The 19,390-nt window shown below is 37.5% G+C and overlaps 1 protein-coding gene across 1 annotated transcript in view; it reads right to left on the bottom strand.

Moving 5' to 3' along the window:
• Positions 1-19,390, bottom strand: part of drosha (drosha ribonuclease III) — a 60,303-nt gene that overhangs the window by 39,775 nt on the left and 1,138 nt on the right. The window contains exons 3-12 of the mRNA XM_059530633.1: positions 17,465-18,201; positions 15,054-15,360; positions 14,597-14,738; positions 8,752-8,912; positions 7,858-7,938; positions 6,738-6,824; positions 6,527-6,613; positions 5,235-5,306; positions 4,819-4,900; positions 4,664-4,735 (exon numbers count right to left, since the gene is read on the bottom strand). Of these exons, the coding sequence (XP_059386616.1) occupies positions 4,664-4,735; positions 4,819-4,900; positions 5,235-5,306; positions 6,527-6,613; positions 6,738-6,824; positions 7,858-7,938; positions 8,752-8,912; positions 14,597-14,738; positions 15,054-15,360; positions 17,465-18,201 (1,828 nt within the window). The remainder of the gene's footprint in view (positions 1-4,663; positions 4,736-4,818; positions 4,901-5,234; positions 5,307-6,526; positions 6,614-6,737; positions 6,825-7,857; positions 7,939-8,751; positions 8,913-14,596; positions 14,739-15,053; positions 15,361-17,464; positions 18,202-19,390) is intronic.

Here is a 19,390-nt window from a genome sequence, read left to right as displayed (position 1 = left end):
GGGATTTAGTTAAAAATATATGCCTGAACTTTTCAGTTTCTAAGCTATTTTATTGATAAATCAAAGAACAGCATACTGTCGACTAGTCAACGTCAAGCTTAAAGCGTCATGGCAGAGTATTGAAGTCGACTAGTCGATTAGTCAGTGCAACCCCTAGTGTTCCGTAGCATGACCAGATGGCAACAGTTCAAAGACAAAGTGGCCTGGATGTGAGGGGTCCAGAATGATTTTGCCAGCGATTTATCGCACTCTGGATGTGTGCGTCTGCCGATGTATCCGCTGCAATCTTCTAAGGTCTGATTTGGTATCTGAGCTGAACCAGATATAGAATCGCGGAGAATGGATTCAATGACAGCCTCTGCTTGGCCTTCTTGAATATGGAGTCTATGTGAGTGTCCCACTTCAGGTCCTGAGAGATTGTGGTGCCCAGGAAATTGAATGACTCTGCTGCAGCCACAGTGCATGGGGGAGTGGTGGTGGGTTTCTTCTGAAGTCAACGATCATCTTGAGTGTTTTGAGCATGTTAAGCTCCAGGTTGTTGTGATTGCACAGTCAGCTCTTTAACCTTCTGTCTACAAGCAGACTTGTCACCATCCTGGATGAGGCTGACAAGTGCGGTGTCATCTGCGAACTTCAGGAGCTTGATAGAGCTTTAGAGATGCAGTCATTGGTGTATAGGAAGAAGAGCATTGAGGAGAGAACACATCCCTGGGGGGTGCCAGTGCTGATGGTCCAAGTGCTGGATGATAATTTTCCAGATAATTCTGCGTCACAATCCACTCTAAACAGCTGGAAGCCCTGCAGATGTAGAGCACTGTCCGGAATGAGATTCGCCAGATGGATACTAAGGATTGTCATTCTACTGTCTGAGCTTGACGAGTGTGCTGGCTTGCTTCCCACGCTTGCGTGTCTTTAAGCATTTGATCAGCACTGCTGCTCCACCAACTACAATGTCCAGCAAAATATCAGAATAGTCAAAAAACTGTGAAATATTGGGTGATGTGTACTAGGGCTGGGAGATATAGCAAAAAAAAAAAAATGTATCAACGATATAATGTTTCATATCGTTCGGTATCAATAATTATAGACATTTTTATAATCTTTTTTTAAAACAAAAAGCAATAGAAAAAAAAAGTTAAAATTGAACCACTATATTTTTTTATTAATTTATTGAGACAAACAAAAACTAGTTTTTGTTTTAATAATCAAACAAAATTAAAATTAAACAAAAATCTAATTTTGTTTTATATGCAGATTAAATAGGAGGGCACAATGAGCAAGAAATAATGCAGCACATTAAAATTGCCAATGCAATCTCTCTTTTTATACTCATTTACTCAATTTAATTTACTTAATTTACTCAAATCAAATATAATTTCACAAATTTTATAAACAATTGTGAACAGAACAGCATTATGTATTTATGCATAGCTTAATCTAAAGAGCTGAAGCACTATTAACATAGATTGCATTTAAAAACATATGAGATGCCGTAAAACGGATAAACCCCCACAAATTCTTGACGTTTTTTTCTAAAAATTTAAACAATTTTATATTCATCTGTGTGAATGGCTTGGTTTTGGTTTTCACCTAATCAAGATCTTCTCCGCATTAAGGTTCAATATTTCTCTAATATTTTGAATGAATAACGCAGCAACGGTGTGCCAGAGTAGACTAACAAAACATTAAAATGCAACAATGTCACTTACATTATCACTACATCTCGCATGTCATGTCACTGATGCACAACTAACATTCAAATGCAATTTAAAATTCGACTAATATTCGTTTATTCACAATCTCCTCATCACAGGCAGATACAGCACTCAAATTAGCATGTGCTCATGTTTGTGTGTGCTGTCTGTGTCACTCACAGCACGTGCCTATATCGTCCGCTATATCGAAATCGAAGAAGGTGTACCGTCGATAAATATAGATACCGCCGAATGTTCAGCAATTTGCCCCTGGGGAAACTGATTGTAGGAATTAGGACAAACTAATAAAAATATTAAAACAAATGTGGAGCTCCACACCGAGAGGGCCATCCGCTGTACCATCTTGGAGAAAAACTATCCTATGGCGTTATTTCCCTGTCAAATGTCGACAGCGCATAATTGTAGCGCGAAAGTACATTAATATAATGCGTGAGCGTGAATCTCTCTGCTCGCGCGCGGAATGTAATGTGTGGAGCGCAAATCTCTCTGCTCGCGCGCGCTCTCAGATACACGTTGCTCTTGTAAGAATGTTCTCTGGGCTCGCTCAGAGAGTATGCCTGCACTTAAAACGTGTTCAGTGCAATCGCGAATCTCTCCTCTTCGCTTAAAGTAAGCATGTACGTGCTTAGACTGCATCCCGTGTGTTCGCGCATGGCCAAGTACTCTTCTCTCCAATTTCTTTCTCTTTGGTCTTGGCATAAACGCTGTCAAAACGGCAACAACCAATCAGAAATAGGCTTCAACGACTGACCAATGAAAACGTGACATTGTAGATGGAATCTTATTGGTTGATATTGAACCGCACATGGAACACATGGAATAAGTTCACTGAAGTTCAAGTCGATACATTTGACATATTTAACATCAAAACAAATAAAACTGGTTACCTGAGATCGTCGATTCGGCGGATCCATCTTGGCTCGTCCAGTTTGAACATCAGTGAATTTATGCCATGCTACGATTGATGATCAGCTTACTTTCTCAGACCACATTGTTAAAACTGTCCGATCCTGCAGATTTGCTTTATTCAACATCAAGAAGATCAAGCCCTTTCTTTCAGAACATGCTGCACAACTCCTTTTTCAAGCTCTTGTTCTGTCCAGGCTGGACTATTGCAATGCCCTCTTGGCAGGTCTTCCAAACAGTTCTATAAAACCTTTACAATTAATCCAGAATGCAGCAGCAAGATTAATTTTTAATGAGCCAAAAAGAATACACGTAACACCTCTGTTTATCAATTTGCACTGGCTTCCAGCAGCTGCTCGCATAAAATTCAAGGCATTGATGTTTGCCTACAAAACTACCACTGGCTCTGCACCCATTTACCTAAATTTGTTACTTCAGACGTTCTGGAAGTGAACGTCGCTTGATTGTGCCATCCCAAAGAAGCACAGTCACTTTTACGGACTTTTAAATTAAATGTTCCGTCCTGGTGGAATGACCTCCCCAACTCAATCCGAGCAGCTGAGTCCTTAGCCATCTTCAAGAATCGGCTTAAAACCCATCTGTTCTATTTTTATTTCACCCTCTAACACTCACTATTCTAATTCTATTCTTACAAAAATATTAGAAAAGTAGTTAGATTTTTTCAATTCTATTTTCTTTTCATTTATTAAGCAATTGTGTGTGTATGTGTATGTATATGTGTATGTAAGTATATATATATATATGTATATATGTGTGTGTATATATATATATATATATATATATATATATATATATATATATATATATATATATATATATGTGTATATATGTAAATATATGTATGTGTGTGTGTGTATGTGTATATATATATGTATGTATATGTATATATGTGTGTATGTATATATGTGTGTGTGTGTGTGTGTGTGTGTGTGTGTGTGTGTAAAGACCTCTAACACAGCTTGTTCTATTCTTTTTTTATTCTATCTGTTTTCTTTTTATTATATTATTTAAAAGCCCATGCTTCGTGTACTGTGTTAACCTAACTGAGACTTGTTATATCACTTATATTTCATTGCTTTTTTTCTTGTTTTTGATTGCTTCCACTGTCCTCATTTGTAAGTCGCTTTGGATAAAAGCGTCTGCTAAATGAATAAATGTAAATGTAATGTTCCATGTGCGGTTCAATATCAACCAATAAGATTCCATGTATGATGTCGCGTTTTCATTGGTCAGTCATTGAAGGCTATTTCTGATTGGTTGTTGCCGTTTTGACAGCGTTTATGCCAAGAGCAAAGAGAAAGAAATCGAAGAGAAGAGTAATAGGCCATGCGCGAACCCACAGGACGCAGTCTAAGCACGCACACGCTTACTTTATGTGAAGAGGAGAGATTCGCTATTGCACTGAACACGTTTTAAGTGCAGGCATACTCTCTGAGCGAGCCCACTAGCCCAGAGAACATTCTTACAAGAGCAACGTGTATCTGAGAGCGAGCAGAGAGATTTGCGCTCCGCACATTATATTCCGCGCGCGAGCAGAGAGATTCATGCTCGCGCATTATATTAATGTACTTTCGCTCTACAATTATGCGCTCTCGACATTTGACAGGGAAATAACGCCATACTATCTATTGTATAAATAAACCAATCACCAATATATTAGCAAGTCAACCATTTTTCTGGGTGCCTATTCTTCTGTAAAGGGACTGTAAATGTTGTATACATAATCTAAAAGCAAATCTTTTCTACATTCAGAACAGGGTGCCTCAAATCTTGCACAGGAGGGCGAATTCCCTGCAGAGTTTAGCACCAACCCAAATCAAACACACCTGAGCAAGCTCATCAAGATCTTCAGTATCCCTAGAAAATCACAGGTAAATGAGATTGATCAGGTTTTTAAGATAAACTCTGGAGGGCAGTGGCCGGATTTGAGGAACACTATAGGTACACATGTACAATGTACAAGTTTTATTAATACATTTTGGTTCATCAATGAAATGGACAGAAGGGCGATTAAAACTAACCTGGGAGGAACCGAACGAACCGTGGCATAAAATGAAACCTCTGACAACCTGACTGGCCATTTTCTTCAGGACCTGTGTGACAGCAAAACTATATTACTATGGCTTAAATGCTTATGGTGTGCTTGTTTGGAGTTGAATGTGTGTTGACACATTACCTGTGAGGTTCCAATCGTACAACTCCAAGATGTCTTTAAAGAGGTACGAGGAAAACAGTTCCAGGCCTTTAACGCAGTAGTTCTGGTCAAACACAACAGATTACAATAGATGAGCATTTGTGGGTCACTCCACTTGTGCTAGCAACAACCAATATGTCTGAAGCAGCACTAGAAATATCATTAACAAAGGGAAACTAAATAAAAATTAAATTCAGTTTCATTAATAATCAAGTCAAAGTGTCAAAATATGTTTGTCTCATTCTGAGAATTGTTTTAGTTTTTTTAATTAAGTATGGGCATAGAAATGTTATTCACAGCAACTAACATTTTTAATTACAATCATTTATACAAGATGAGGATAGTGAACTGACGAAAATTAAGAATGTTGAAATTTGATAATGTGGGGTGCCACATACCTCAGGTGCCATTTCTTCTATAAAGTGGATGGTGTAATCGATATTGAAGCGAATAACCTGACACAAAGGGATCTAAAAGGGTGTGGGGGGTGGACAGTTAGTCTGGCATATATACATGTGCTTGCACATTAAATCCCATGAATGCTCACTCACTGACACATACTATTTGTTTTCACCTCTTACAACTTAAATACAAGTGATGATCTATGAACAATATCTATGGCATACTGTCAATTATTTAATTACTATGAATCAAAAACCCCAATAATGCACTCGCAGGGGAAGTCTATAGAGAAAGACATTTGCAATTGTTTAAAATCAGAAACTTTCAGCTCTTACGTCTGATAAAAGAATTGTTCATCTTCTAACAGTGACATTTATTCATTTTCTGCAATTAGAATCTTATACTTAAAACACCATTTGAAGTTTACTCATTCTCTGAAGCCACATGACACTAATAAAGAACAGATAATAATTATAGTAATAATTTACAGATCTGCACCATAAAGAAATTGTCTGTAATATTACATTTTAATTATGCATTACCTATTCAAATAAAGCAAAAAAAAAAATTGTCATCTCAGGTCTGATGTCAAATATGCAGAATACCATTTTACATTTTGGATAGTCAGAGATCACCTTATCAGCCAATTACTACTAATTTAAACGTGGTACATATAACACATGCCCTATATTCTAAGTCTTTTACAGACATCCAATTCATTTAAATCTGTTTCTCACATAAAACCCAAGTTGTCTTTTTGTAAAAACACTTAAACCAAAGTACTCAAATTTTTGGGAGTTAAATAATGACGAATATACCAGGAAATTGACTATCACAAACTTTAGTAAATCACGTTGCGTGACTCTCCTCCCATCAATTGTGCATCGCTAAAAGGAAACTCCTACAAACACGTATGTGCTAAGGCCAGTCAGCCGCAAAAATAACTGTGTCCATGCCTTTTCTTTACTATCTTGACACTGTTTACGCTGACACAAGCTGTTAGTAAATCAGAGCCCAAAAGTCTAAATTGTTCTGACTTGACTTTTAGCTGTTGAACTACTGCTATAAGCAACGAAACCTCTGGATGTGTGCTGCTGATTTAATTCCTATTAGTAGAGTTTATTTCACAAACAGTTACACTATGGCTCGTCTACTTTTCTTTTGTACAAGTTTATATTATTTAGATACAGTTTTTTTTTTAAATTGCTGATTATTCACAAAAACTAAAGAACATATAGTAATCTAGTTATTAGTTCTGAATGCAACCATGCAGAAGTCACATGCTTACATTAGTAAGTGGTGTGTGAGAGAAGCAGGAAAAGCCCTCAAAAAGGTACTCGTGGTCATCATACTCAATAACCGTGGGTCTATCTGTCTGAAAGAGAGAGAGAGAGAGAGAGAGAGAAAGAGCAACAGTTTTATTCACATGCAGAAACAATAAAAGAACAGAAAAATAATAATCAGATTAATACTTCGATTAAAACAGCACAGAAACCTACTAGGAAGTTGGTGGGTGGGGACACAGTTATTCTGTAGTGGAACAGTTTGCCAGCATTGTTACTCATCGGCCGACACTCTTTCACTTGCTATAAGGGAGAGAAAAACATGCTGACCAATCCAATCATTTTGACAACCCAGACAATGACTGACATTTATAATAAATCAAATCAAATAGATGAAATGTGACAATGCACAAAAGCATAACAAAACATTGATGAATGGTCCATTTTTTCAAATTTTCGGTGAAATATGTTCAAATTTTCATATGGTGTTATAGTTTGGCTAAAGAAATTAAGTATAAACCTCTTTTACCAGCCTATTAATCTCAGTCTCCTTTTGGTTCAAGTTGAAGAACAAAAAGACAACAGTGTCCACTTCTAACAGTTTTCCCCTGACATGGGTCAGGTGCAAGTCCCAGGGACATCGGTTCAACTCTGGCCCTAAAAATATGCTGGTCTCAAATGAAGCTGTGGAGCAGGGGCTGAGAAATGCCTAAACTTCCACCATTCTGGAGAGGTATCGGTTACCCGTGTCTTATGAAGGATGCAGAGAAGATGTAAAATGGACTATTTTCTTCATCTTTATGTCTTTGAAAGCAAGCAAGACAAAAAACCCACACAGACTGCTAAATGACAGACGTCTTGGCACATTTCATCAGCATCAGTTGTTAAGTTAATGGAGTTAATCTTTAAAATGCACACTGAGATTCCCAGATTTACTTCCATTACTACAAATTTTGTGCTCTGTGTGAATGGCCCCAATGCAACACTCAGATAACACTTGTCAATACAGAGTTTGAGTTCAACTGGAGCACCACATGTGCAAATATTTACTATCAACTCCTTGCTATCCTAGGCCTAACAGAGCCATGCAATTATTTAGCCAATCCATACAGAAATTTAGATGCTTCCAAAGCTTCTCTCTTACACAGTTTGTGCTTTGCATATTGCACAAAATAAGTCTTTTTCCACCAGTTGTCTGATTAATTCCAAACTTCAGATACTTTTACATTTCAAATGTTTGCTAATAAATGTGTATAACCCAAAAATATATATGTATAAAAAAAAATCTAATTACGGCTCTAAAAGAGATGAAATGATTGAATGAATGCATGTATACCTGTTCACCCGGATAAATACTGTGGCGGATTCCGGTTCGCTTGGCTTTGGCACTGCACTTGCATAATGGCCCGTCATTCATCTGAGTTTTAAACACAAGGAAAAATAAATAATAATAGTTGTAACTTGATTTTAAGCCATTCAAATACACTTATATAAATCAAACAATTGATACTTATGCAAATGTCATAATTTCAGCACTAATGGTTATTTCATGAACTTTTTAGATTATTTCCCTCTCCTGATTTTTAAATCAGTACAAAGAAAACATTACAGGAGGTGACATAGATAAATACTACTGCTTGAAGAGAACCTTGCCAAACAAGTCATTTAAACTGTTGACACGTCCATTGCTAACTACATGAATAAAACATCTGGTTTAAGTGATACTTCAATCAAAAAAGAACATTGTCATCATTTACTCCCTTTCGCGTAAAGAAAATTCTTGTAAAGAGATATAATTACATTATATGATGAACAGATGCAAGTAAAAGCCTAAATTAACTATTCACCATAGAAAGCAATTGAATTTTTTTTTTTTCACAAGACTAAACCACTCAATTCATATGAATTTGTTTTACATTGCCTTTATAACCAACTTGGATCTTTTAAGTTTTGGTTACCTGGACTTTCACTCGTGAGACAGAAATCTCATAGGTTTTATTAAAACAAACAAACACAAAAAATATCTTAATTTATGTTTGGAAAAGTCTTATGGGTTTTAAATGACATGAGGGTGAGTAAATGACAGAAGTTTAATTTTTGGGTGAAGCATCAGCACAGGCATTTTAACATTAACATTTTTTTTTCTGATACATTGCTAGCTTAAAATGGCTTTTTGAGCAAAACAACCATAATTTCTCAGCAAAAAGGTTGCAGTGAAGGTGAAGCTCACCTGTCCAGGGTCATTGTACCACAGCTCCTCATGGAGGCGGTCAGGGTGAGCTTTCTTCCGCTTGATCTCAGCAATGACATCAAATACCTCAGAGTCAGAACTGCTGGAGCAGCTGCTACCGCCTCCATCAGACTCACATTCTGATTCACTGGAGCTCTCATCTACACAACACACAACACATTTATCTTTCTATTAGAGTTAGGCCTGAGTGATTACAACTATTTGTGCATTTGCTTATTATTGTGCTCTGAAATTAAAACAAATTCAATCAAAGAAACACTAACTGTCCACACTTTGGATGAACACAGAAAGCTGCTGATTAAATAATCATTACCCATCTCTTTGTTCTAAACTATCATTAGAGAAACAGGATGCATGCATTTAGAGCATCGCAACTCCCATGTAATCAACTATTTAATCGTTTTATTCTTTATGTAAATAAAAGAAAGATTAAATTTTTAAATTTTCATTTATAAACTATCTAGAGCAGTGGTTCCTAACCTTTTTCAACTCGCGGCCCACACAACCAAACATGTATGTTTGCATGGCCCACTGCAAAAAATTAACTGACCCCGCTATTGTTGGGTTAATAACTTAATACTCAGAAGCTAGAATGTTAACGGTCTTTATTGAATGAACTGGCAATGAACAGAAAATAACTCAGGCTGGCACCGCTCAGCAAAACGGGAAACCAGATCCAGGCAGAGCTCGGCAGCGGGTAGACAGCGGAGCAAGCAGTAAGGAGGGAACATGCTGACAGCTATTTATGCATGTTTGAATTTGTTGTTCTGTAGCATATGCAGCAAAAATATCTAAGATAAATTGGTGGTTTATTCTTAAACCAATCAGCGAGCTTGAATAGTGAAAGCATAGTTACGGTTTAATATTTATTTTTGTTAATTATATATATATATATATATATATATATATATTATATATGAAATTACGTTATTAAGTTATGACTAGGGCTGAAACGATTCCTCGAGTAACTCGATTACAAAAAGTGATCGAGGCAAATTCCTCTGCCTCGAAGCCTCTTTTAATTTATTTTAAATCTCACGTCAGGTTCTTTCGCAATGATTTTTTAATGTGACAACGCGTTGACGTCACCCACAAAGCGGAAAGGAGACACAAGCGCTGAGTCCGAAATCGCATACTGCAAGGAGTCAGCAGTGTTCCCAACTTGGCAATTCTGTTGCTAGATTTAGCAACTTTTCTTCCAAAAAGCACCTAGCAACAAATTTAGCAATGTTTAACATTTATTTAGCAACTTTTGGAAAGTGACTCTAATCAAAACAGCACACGTACAAGCTAGCTAAATAGACTGAGTGGTTGATTCATAATTCCTTAAGATTGCTGTGGAAATAGCTGTAAAAACCGGAAGAAAAAAAGACAACGAGTGGGGGCGGGGCTACACAAGGTCTATATATAGGCAGGCAAAAATTATTTGTTGAGTGCAGTAGCATGCACGCATTTCACATTTTTGGCAAAATAATTTAAACGCATTAAGTTCAGAGTACAATTGTTTGGTTAGCAAGTCACAATTTAGTAATTTAGTAAAGTACCATTAGCACTTCAAAAAGGGCTTGTTAAGATAAGTTAAGATGCCAGCTGCAATTGTTCAATATAGCCTAATTGTTAATTTACTGATACACCTTGTTATTAGCTTGTTTAACTGTTGATCATTTAGGTAGCATATTAACTACCACAGGGCTTTAATTGTTCAGTTCATGTGTAGTTTCACTGGTTAAAAGGAAGATGGCCTACATATAATGTAATTGTTCAAAAGTGTTTAAATGTTCAATATCAATTTTGTATTTAAAAATAAAAAATAAATCTGTGAAAAAAATAAGTGTTGTTTGTATTCATTTTAAAAATGCTGTGTGTGTGTGTGTGTGTATTTATTTTACAAACAAATGTAAATTAGCATTCCAAATAATATCTATGTAGTTTTGCGTTTGCGATTACGTAATGACGTCATGGCGCAATTACGTCACAATGTCATTTAGCAACTTTTAGCAACAAAACGATCTGCCTTTAGCAACTTCCCCTGAAAATTAGTTGGCAACACTGGAGTCAGCAGTGTTTTGATTTGAGGGCGCGAGTAAACGTAAAGAGAACGTTGTGGTGTGTTTCCATTGCAAGACAGAGCTGGCATACCACAACTAGGGCCCTATGATTTCCGCAATGCAGAAAACGCGGAGGGAATCGCGGAATCCAGTCATAAAAACGGAATTTACAGTTTAATGTGGAATGCCAAATTTTGATTGAATTAATCAAAAATAGGTCATTGCACTTACATCAAATCACGATATGGACTAATATCTGTAAATATTAAGCCGGAACAGTCTATTTAAATATGAATCCTGCATGTTCTGCGTGTCTCTGTTAATGAATGCCTTTAAAAAATACAAATATTTTTTTTTCTAAAAAAGGAAACTTAGTTGTTCATTTTAAGAGACCCAGGAGTCTTTATTTTCTTTTGCATAATTAATATTGCACTTTAATTAGGCAAAAACGCATTTTATCCGATTACTCGATTAATCGATGGAATGTTTGGTAGAATACTCGATTACTAAAATATTCGATAGCTACAGCCCTAGTTATGACTTAGACATTTTTACATATATTAACAATATTATTTCTTTTAATCAGTGACCCACCTGCAATACCATCGCAGGTTGAAAACCACTGATCTAGAGTGCTTATATTTAGTATAACACTCTACTCCGTCTGCGCTCAAGTGCACAGGCTCTTGTTACATTTCAATTTGAGCAAAACTTTTTGGTGTTGCTATTTTAGCTTTATTTTAAATACAATTGTAAAGATATAAAGACAATAAGACATACAGTTTCATGACTGTTTATATTCATAATATTGGCAAATTTTATAGAATATTATACAGTGCCAAACACTAATATTGGCACCCTTAGTAAATATGCACAAAGGTGGCAGTAAAAAATAAAATTGCTTTGTTCATCTTTTTGTTGATTCATTCAAACAATTCACAAAACTCTAACCCATCATTGAAGTAAAACAATTGAAATTGGGGAGAAACTTACATTATAAAATAAATGTTCTCCATAAAATAAATTCTCCAGCCATGACTTCCTGTTCCACAGGGTTATAAATAGAATGACACAAAGAACAGATTCCCTTAATCATCCATCACAAGGAGTAAAACCAAATAATACAGTTCTGATGTGCAGAATAAGATTTTTGAGCTTCACAAAATAGAAAGTGGCTGTAAGAAAAGAGCTAAAGTGTTTAAAATCCCAATTTCCACCATCAGGGCAATAATTAAGAAGTTCCAAACAACAAAAGATATTACAAATCTGCATGTGTGTCTATATTGTCCCAATGCAAGGCGAGGAGGAGAGTTTGAGTGGCAAAAGACTCTCCAAGGATAACAGCTGGAGAATCGCAGAGATTAGTTGAGTCTTGGAGTCAGAAAGCCTAACAAAAAAATATCAAACAGCCCCTACATCACCATATTGTTTGGGAAGGTCCAGCTTAGGTCAGGTCAACCTCTCCCTTTCCCTATCTGTTGTCCCCCAATGTTTCTAAACATCCACCATTGTATCAATATAAAAGACACCCAAAGCTTCTTGCTTGAATGACTGGCGACCCGTTGCTCTGACTCCCATCATCAGTAAGTGCTTTGAGAAGCTTATCTGAGATCATATCTGCTCTGTATTACCAGCATCACTCGACCCACTACAGTTTGCCTACCGCAATAACCGCTCCACAGAGGATGCAATTGCCTTCACCCTGTACACTGCCCTTACCCATCTTGACAAGAGGAACACATATGTTAGAATGTTGTTTGTTGACTACAGCTCAGTGTTTAATACCATAGTGCCCTCTAAGCTTGTGGTGAAACTCCAGGCTCTGGGTATTGAACAGTCCTCTGTGCAGCTGGATCCTGGACTTCTTGAAAAGCAGATGGTCAGAGTTGGAAGCAAACATCTCCTCCCCGCTGACGCCCAACACTGGAGCCCCACAGGGCTGCGTTCTCAATCGTCTCCAGTACTCCCTTTCCAAGCATGTCTGTGCAGCCACGCATAGCTTGCAGATGAAAAACTGGTGGTAGGCCTGAGCACAGACAATGATGAAACATCCTACAGAGAAGAGCTAAACACCCAGACTAACTGGTGCCACAACAACAACCTCTCTGAACATCAAAATGACAAAGAAACTGGTAGTGGATTTCAGGAGACGGACCAGTAAGCACTCCCCCATAACCATCGACGAGATTCCAGTGGAGCGGGTCTGCAGCTTCAAGCTCCTCTGCGTTCATATCACCGAGGACCTCACCTGGAATACTCACACACAGTCAGTAGTGAGGAACACCCACCAGCATCTCTTCTTCCTCAGGCGACTGAAGAAATTTGGTCTGAGCTCGAAAATCCTCAGACAGTTCTACAGTTGCACATCCTTACTGGCTGCATCACCGCGTGGTAGGGGAACTGCACCGCTCTCAACCAGAAAGCCCTGCAGAGAATAGTTCAGACAGCCCAGAACATTGGAGGTGAGCTTCTCTCCCTCCAGGACATCTACAAAAGTAAAATCAGCCACCTACCCCTACCCCTGACACTGGATTCCATCTACACAACAGCCACACTGACTCTGACAGCACTGTAGCATGTCTTATACTGCATAGCATAGAACACATGCTGCTCCATCTTCTCTTTTTCACTAACAAACTAGTGCACTGAAGTTCACAGTATAACACTACAGTATATATTACTGTAAGTCATATATAAAATGTATACATCTATAAGTCTTGAGTATACCGTGTCCTATGTGTATATTATGGAAATGTGTATATCGTGTACAATTATCTATTTTGAAAAATGTGTATAGTGTGTAAAATGTGTTTATTGTTATTTATGTACACTTAATTTTTCACATCTTGTTTGCTTGTACTGCCATGGAACAGTCGTTACACTTGTGCACAAGCTTTGTGACAAAAGAGAGATTAAAGGATTCAAGAAAAATCCACTTCACTCATGCAAAAACAAACTCCAGCATATTCAGTTGTCAGACATGATTGGAACTTCGAACAGGACTGACTTCTATGGTCAGATGAAACTAAAAAAAGAGCTTTTTGGAAGCAAACCCACCAGATGGTACCCAATGCCTACAGCTGAATATACTGCTGGATCTTTAATTTTTTGGGCCTATTATTCTGCCGGAGGTCTTGGACATCTTGTATAGATAAATCACATCATAGATTCCATCAAATACCAACAAAAAAATTGAAACCTGACTCCCTCTGTTAGAAAACTTATAATCGGCCATGGCTGGATCTTCCATCAGGATAATGAATCACCAAAACATCACAATCAACAAAAAAATGTGGCACTAAGCACAAAATTAAGCTTCTGCCATGGTCATCTCAGTTCCCTGACCTGAACCCTATAGAAAATGTAGTGAACTGAAGAAAAGCACCACCAGCATGGAGCTGTGAATCTGAAGGATCTGGAGTGATTCTGTGTGAAGGAATGGTCTCTGATCTCGTCAGGTGTTCTTCAAACTCATCAGGCATTATATTATAAAACTCAGAGCTGTTATCTTTGGAAAAGGACGTTGCAATAATTGGGTGCTAATAACTGTGGCGTATGTGAACTAGAGAAAAACATTTAATTCATTATGATATTTCCCCCCACTTTCCATTGTTTTACTTCAAAGATAGGTTAGAATTTTGTGATTTTTTTTTAAATAAAAGATTTATTTTCACAGCCACCTTTGCTCTTATTTACCAAGGGTGCCAATATTAGTGGTTGGCACTTTGTATTATAAAATATACTTTACACATTTTAAATAGTAAAATACACAATACCCTGATCCTGGTCCAGTTTGGTCTTGGGTGGTTCCCATTTAGGCCTACTGGATTTGGCCCGCACCTGCCTCCGAACAAGCTCTTCCTCAAAGCGCTCATACAGATCTCTCAACTTACTAGTGCCCACGACTGTAGAGTCACCCTACAGATGAATAAAAATGATGAGAAACTGTTCCTGAAACAGCTCCAGAGTATCTGACATGCTTTGGTCATGATGCCATCACAATATTTAGTACAAATCTCTTTTCTGTACATTTTAAAGGAGTAGAGTGTAATATTGTGGTAAATTTGTAAAAATGTCAGTTTAATGTTCGAAGTCACTAGTAAATCCTTGTTATTTTCACTTCCTGAAGTTTGTAACACTGTGATGCTTTTAAAAAAACAAAATTGGGGGGGAATTTGGGTCGGAACTATCTGCTTGTCCGCAGTTTGTGTTGTGTTGATTATTGTTGATTACCATTTGGTCCATGGGATCGTTTGAGTAGTAGTTCTCTGCATGTGTACAGCGGATCCAGGCAGGTTTGAGTAACTCCTCCTCTCCTTTCTCCTCCTCGTGACGTTCAGTCGACGTCTCCTCTGCATCTCTACTCCTGCTGTAGTTCACCGATCTCTCTCGACTGCTTGAGGTGCTGTCTGTTCTCCTCTCTTTCCCCTCCTCCACACGTCGGCGCTTTCTCTCTCGACTGCCTGAGCGATTGCGAATGTGTTTTCGATGTCTGTCTGAGGGGGATGAACCTGGCTCATCTCTATGCCGATAGCGTTCTCTGGTGGATGGAGACAATATTTATATGGTAAAAACAATGCAGCAACAGGCAACCATGCAATAGTACTTATTGAACCAAGTGTATAAAAGCTTCAGTTAAGTAAACTTAACTGAAATCACCAAAAAAAAAGAAAAAAAAAAGAAAGTGTTTTAATAATGAATCCATTACTGGCTGGCTGGGGGAGGGGGGACTGAAAGGGGTATTTTCTTTATAATGTGCTATACTATGGAATCAATGGGTACAATCAACTGTTTGGTTACCAACATTCTTCAAAATATCTTTTGTGCTTAACAGAAAAAAGAAACCACTCTGAATGACTTGAGGGTGAGTAAATGATGTAGTTAATTTTTAGGTGAACTACCTAAAAACAACCAAAAGTGATATCAGATACAGTGATTAATAAGGGAATTCTCTTTGCTAGCTATCCTTATATAACCTATTCATAATTTGAATTAAGCTTTATTTTTCATTACGCCAAGTTAACACAAATTTTGGAAGTGCCAACCATATTTGAAATCAGTATGATTAAAATGATTGATTGCTATGGTAGTAATCAATGTCAAAAGAGATCTGTGCATTACCATTACAACAAAAGACAAGCAATTAAACATTTCTTTCATTTTATTACTTACGAAACATTACTACTTTATGATCTTTATAATGAACTTAACTGAACTTAATTTAAAGGATATAATACATCATTTAAATGCTATAATTTTAATGTAGTATTATTGTTTACATTAACAACTTTATTTAATATTTGTATTTTTAATAAACAAAAAATTACAATGGTTTTTGATAAAATACCTAGATTAGAGAACTGTCAAACTTTACTGGTACTGGTACAGACTTATGACATTTTCATGAAGGGGTGTGCAATATTGACCAAAAAAAGCTATCTCGGTATTTTCTGGAATGTTATCGATTACTATAATTAGACAATATTTTGCTGAATGTGTTATTGTGCTAGCGTGGACAGCTGACTCCTAATGTTTTTGATATTCTTCATATTCTGTGTGGTGGTCAGTTCACAGCAGAGATGGAAAGTAGCTAATCTTTTTCAATAAGTTTACATTGATTTTTACCTTTTATGGGCATTTTTAGCTTTATAAAGCCTTTTTTTTCCTAAAAGTGTGGATCATCTTTTGAGTCAAATTCTTACATTTAATCAGTCGATTAGAATAAGACTTTTAAGCTTTTACCAAGCAAATTAAATCAGTATCAACAAAATGTATCTTTGCAATGCAGAGGAAACACAGAAGTTGCAGTGCTTAAGTTTTTAAAATAAGTGGCATTAAGATGTATTCATACATTGTTTAATGCAGCTTAGTGGGACATGGAATGATTTAACTTGCAGTAACAAATGCATAAATATTGTTTTGCTATATGAAATTATGAAAAAACAAAAAAACAAAAGATATTTTAAATGTGAAATTAAAACTGCCAATTAGTGGCAGCCAGTCACTGTTAGTAAGTGAATCATTGAGAATGAACCGAATCTTTTAAAAGGTTCAGGAATGAACCACATCATGTTTAGAGATGCAAAACTGCTGTGGTTCAGTTTGGAATTATTTTTATAGGCAAAATAGAGCAAAAATGGGCAATATGGCGTCTAAAACATAAGTCTCTTAATATTAACTTGTTTACTGAACTGATGTATAAAAAACAAATTTGTACTCATTTGTACATTTGATCACATTTGTAATCATGCTGATTTTTGGAGAACAGCTCTTTTCATGTTATATTAATTATATCACATACACACACACACTTTTTTCACACAATCATTTCAAATTTACACTTAATAAGATATTTTTAGTCAAAGTTGTAATTTTAAAATTCATATTTTAGTTTGTATTCAAAAGATTTACATGTTCCAAATGCAGCAGTGTGAACAAGTGATAAAGTAACAACTTGAGTTGTTGGGTAGGAAAATGCATTTATGCCAGTTCGTCACAACATTAAACACCTTTCTGAGTTATAATGCTGTGTCAGATGCCACTTTGGAAATGTTAAGATGGCTTATGATAAGCTGATCCCAACAGAGATCTCATCATTTTTTGATAACAAAACATTTGTTATATAAGCAGAAAAACTGTGTTACCTGCTGCGGTGTCTCGATGGCACGCGTCCTCTGTCATAGTCTGCTTTACGCCGTGGGCTGTCTGAACTCCTGCGCTCTGAACTGCACCCTCTGTCCCGTTTCTCTCCTCCAAACTCTCGGTTATGTCGGCCTCCGTATCCTCCATAGCTGTGGCCACTGTGCCGGTGCTCATCATGGTGACGAAGTCTTTCAGGTGAGCGAGAACCGGAGTCCGCCTTGTACTGCAGAGGCGGGCGGGAGCGTTCAGGTTTGAAGGAACCTCCAGGCTGCACGTAAGCAGGGTTAAAGCTCGGTGGAGGAGGGAGCTGAGGCATTTGAGGGTAGCTCATGGGATATGATGGCGGGTAGGGCATGGGAGGTGGCACTGAGGGTGGCACAGGTGGATGGGGTGGAGGGGTGATGGTGGGCATCATGTAGGGGTAAGAGCTTTGAACTGGAACAGAAATGGAGCTGTCTGAGTTGTGAGGAGCAAGTGGAGGAAAGGGAGGTGGCTCTGGGAAGACCGGTGGGCGTATGGGGCAATGGGGAAGAGCATTAGAGCCCTGTGATGGTGCAGGGAAATGGAATGGCATGAATTCGGGACGAGGTGGCATATAGCAACTGCCACCTTGAGGGTTATAGATGGGACCGGGAGCGGTTGGAGGGTCGTAGTGATACCGTGGGGGAGCCGGCCGATACATTGGGTCTGGAGCTGCTGGTCTTCCCCTCGGCCATCCACTGCCAGCATTGAAAGACATCTGTAAAAAGGCATGGATGTGATAAAGATGTGGATACAGCCACAGATTTTCTTATAAAGATGTCATTCAACTTGGATCACATGCGACATGTAAAGACACCAATGTGACTAAAAACACTTTCAACAGTCCGTCAGGACCAGAGGAAACTAATCTGAATTGTATTATTTATCTTTTAATTGCTGTCCATTTACTTGACTTCAATAAATTAAAAAAAAAAAAAAAAAAAACAGTATCAGTACACTTTAATTCAAAAAGGCATAATCTTTCCACACTTAGGTATATTGGAATTGAATGTGTTAAAGTTCCTAGGACAGGTGGCGATGTCAACAATATATCTTATCAAAAAGAGCTTATTATATTTACACACTTGACTTAAAGGGTTGGTTCACCCAAAAATTAAAATGATGTCATTAATAACTCACCCTCATGTCGTTCCAAACCAGTAAGACCTCAATTTATCTTCGGAACACAGTTTAAGATATTTTAGATTTAGACTGAGAGCTCTCAGTCCCTCCATTGAAACTGTGTGTACGGTCTACTGTCCATGTCCAGAAAGGTAAGAAAAACATCATCAAAGTAGTCCATGTGACATCAGAGGGTCGGTTAGAATATTTTGAAGCATCGAAAGAACATTTTGGTCTAAAAATAGCAAAAACTACGACTTTATTCAGCATTGTCTTCTCTTCCGTGTCTGTTGTGAGAGAGAGTTCAAAACAAAGCAGTTTGTGATATCCGGTTCATGAACAAATCATTCGATGTAACCGGATCTTCTTGAACCAGTTCACCAAATCGAACTGAATCGTTTTAAACGGTTTGCGTCTCCAATACGCATTAATCCACAAATGACTTAAGCTGTTAACTTTCTTAATGTGGCTAACACTCCCTCTGAGTTAAAACAAACCAATATCCCGGAGTAATTCATGTACTCAAACAGTACACTGAATGAACTGCTGTGAAGAGAGAACTGAAGATGAACACCGAGCCGAATAAAGTCGCAGTTTTTGCTATTTTTAGACCAAAATGTATTTTTGATGCTTCAAAATATTCTAACTGACCCTCTGATGTCACATGGACTACTTTGATGATGTTTTCTTACCTTTCTGGACATGGACAGTAGACCGTACACACAGCTTCAATGGAGGGACTGAGAGCTCTCGGACTAAATCTAAAATATCTTAAACTGTGTTCC

This window comes from Carassius carassius, chromosome 39 (assembly GCF_963082965.1).
Source record: "Carassius carassius chromosome 39, fCarCar2.1, whole genome shotgun sequence".
NCBI lineage: Eukaryota > Metazoa > Chordata > Actinopteri > Cypriniformes > Cyprinidae > Carassius > Carassius carassius.
Note: the sequence above shows the minus strand (reverse complement) of the source record. Positions and strands in the feature narration are given on the sequence as shown.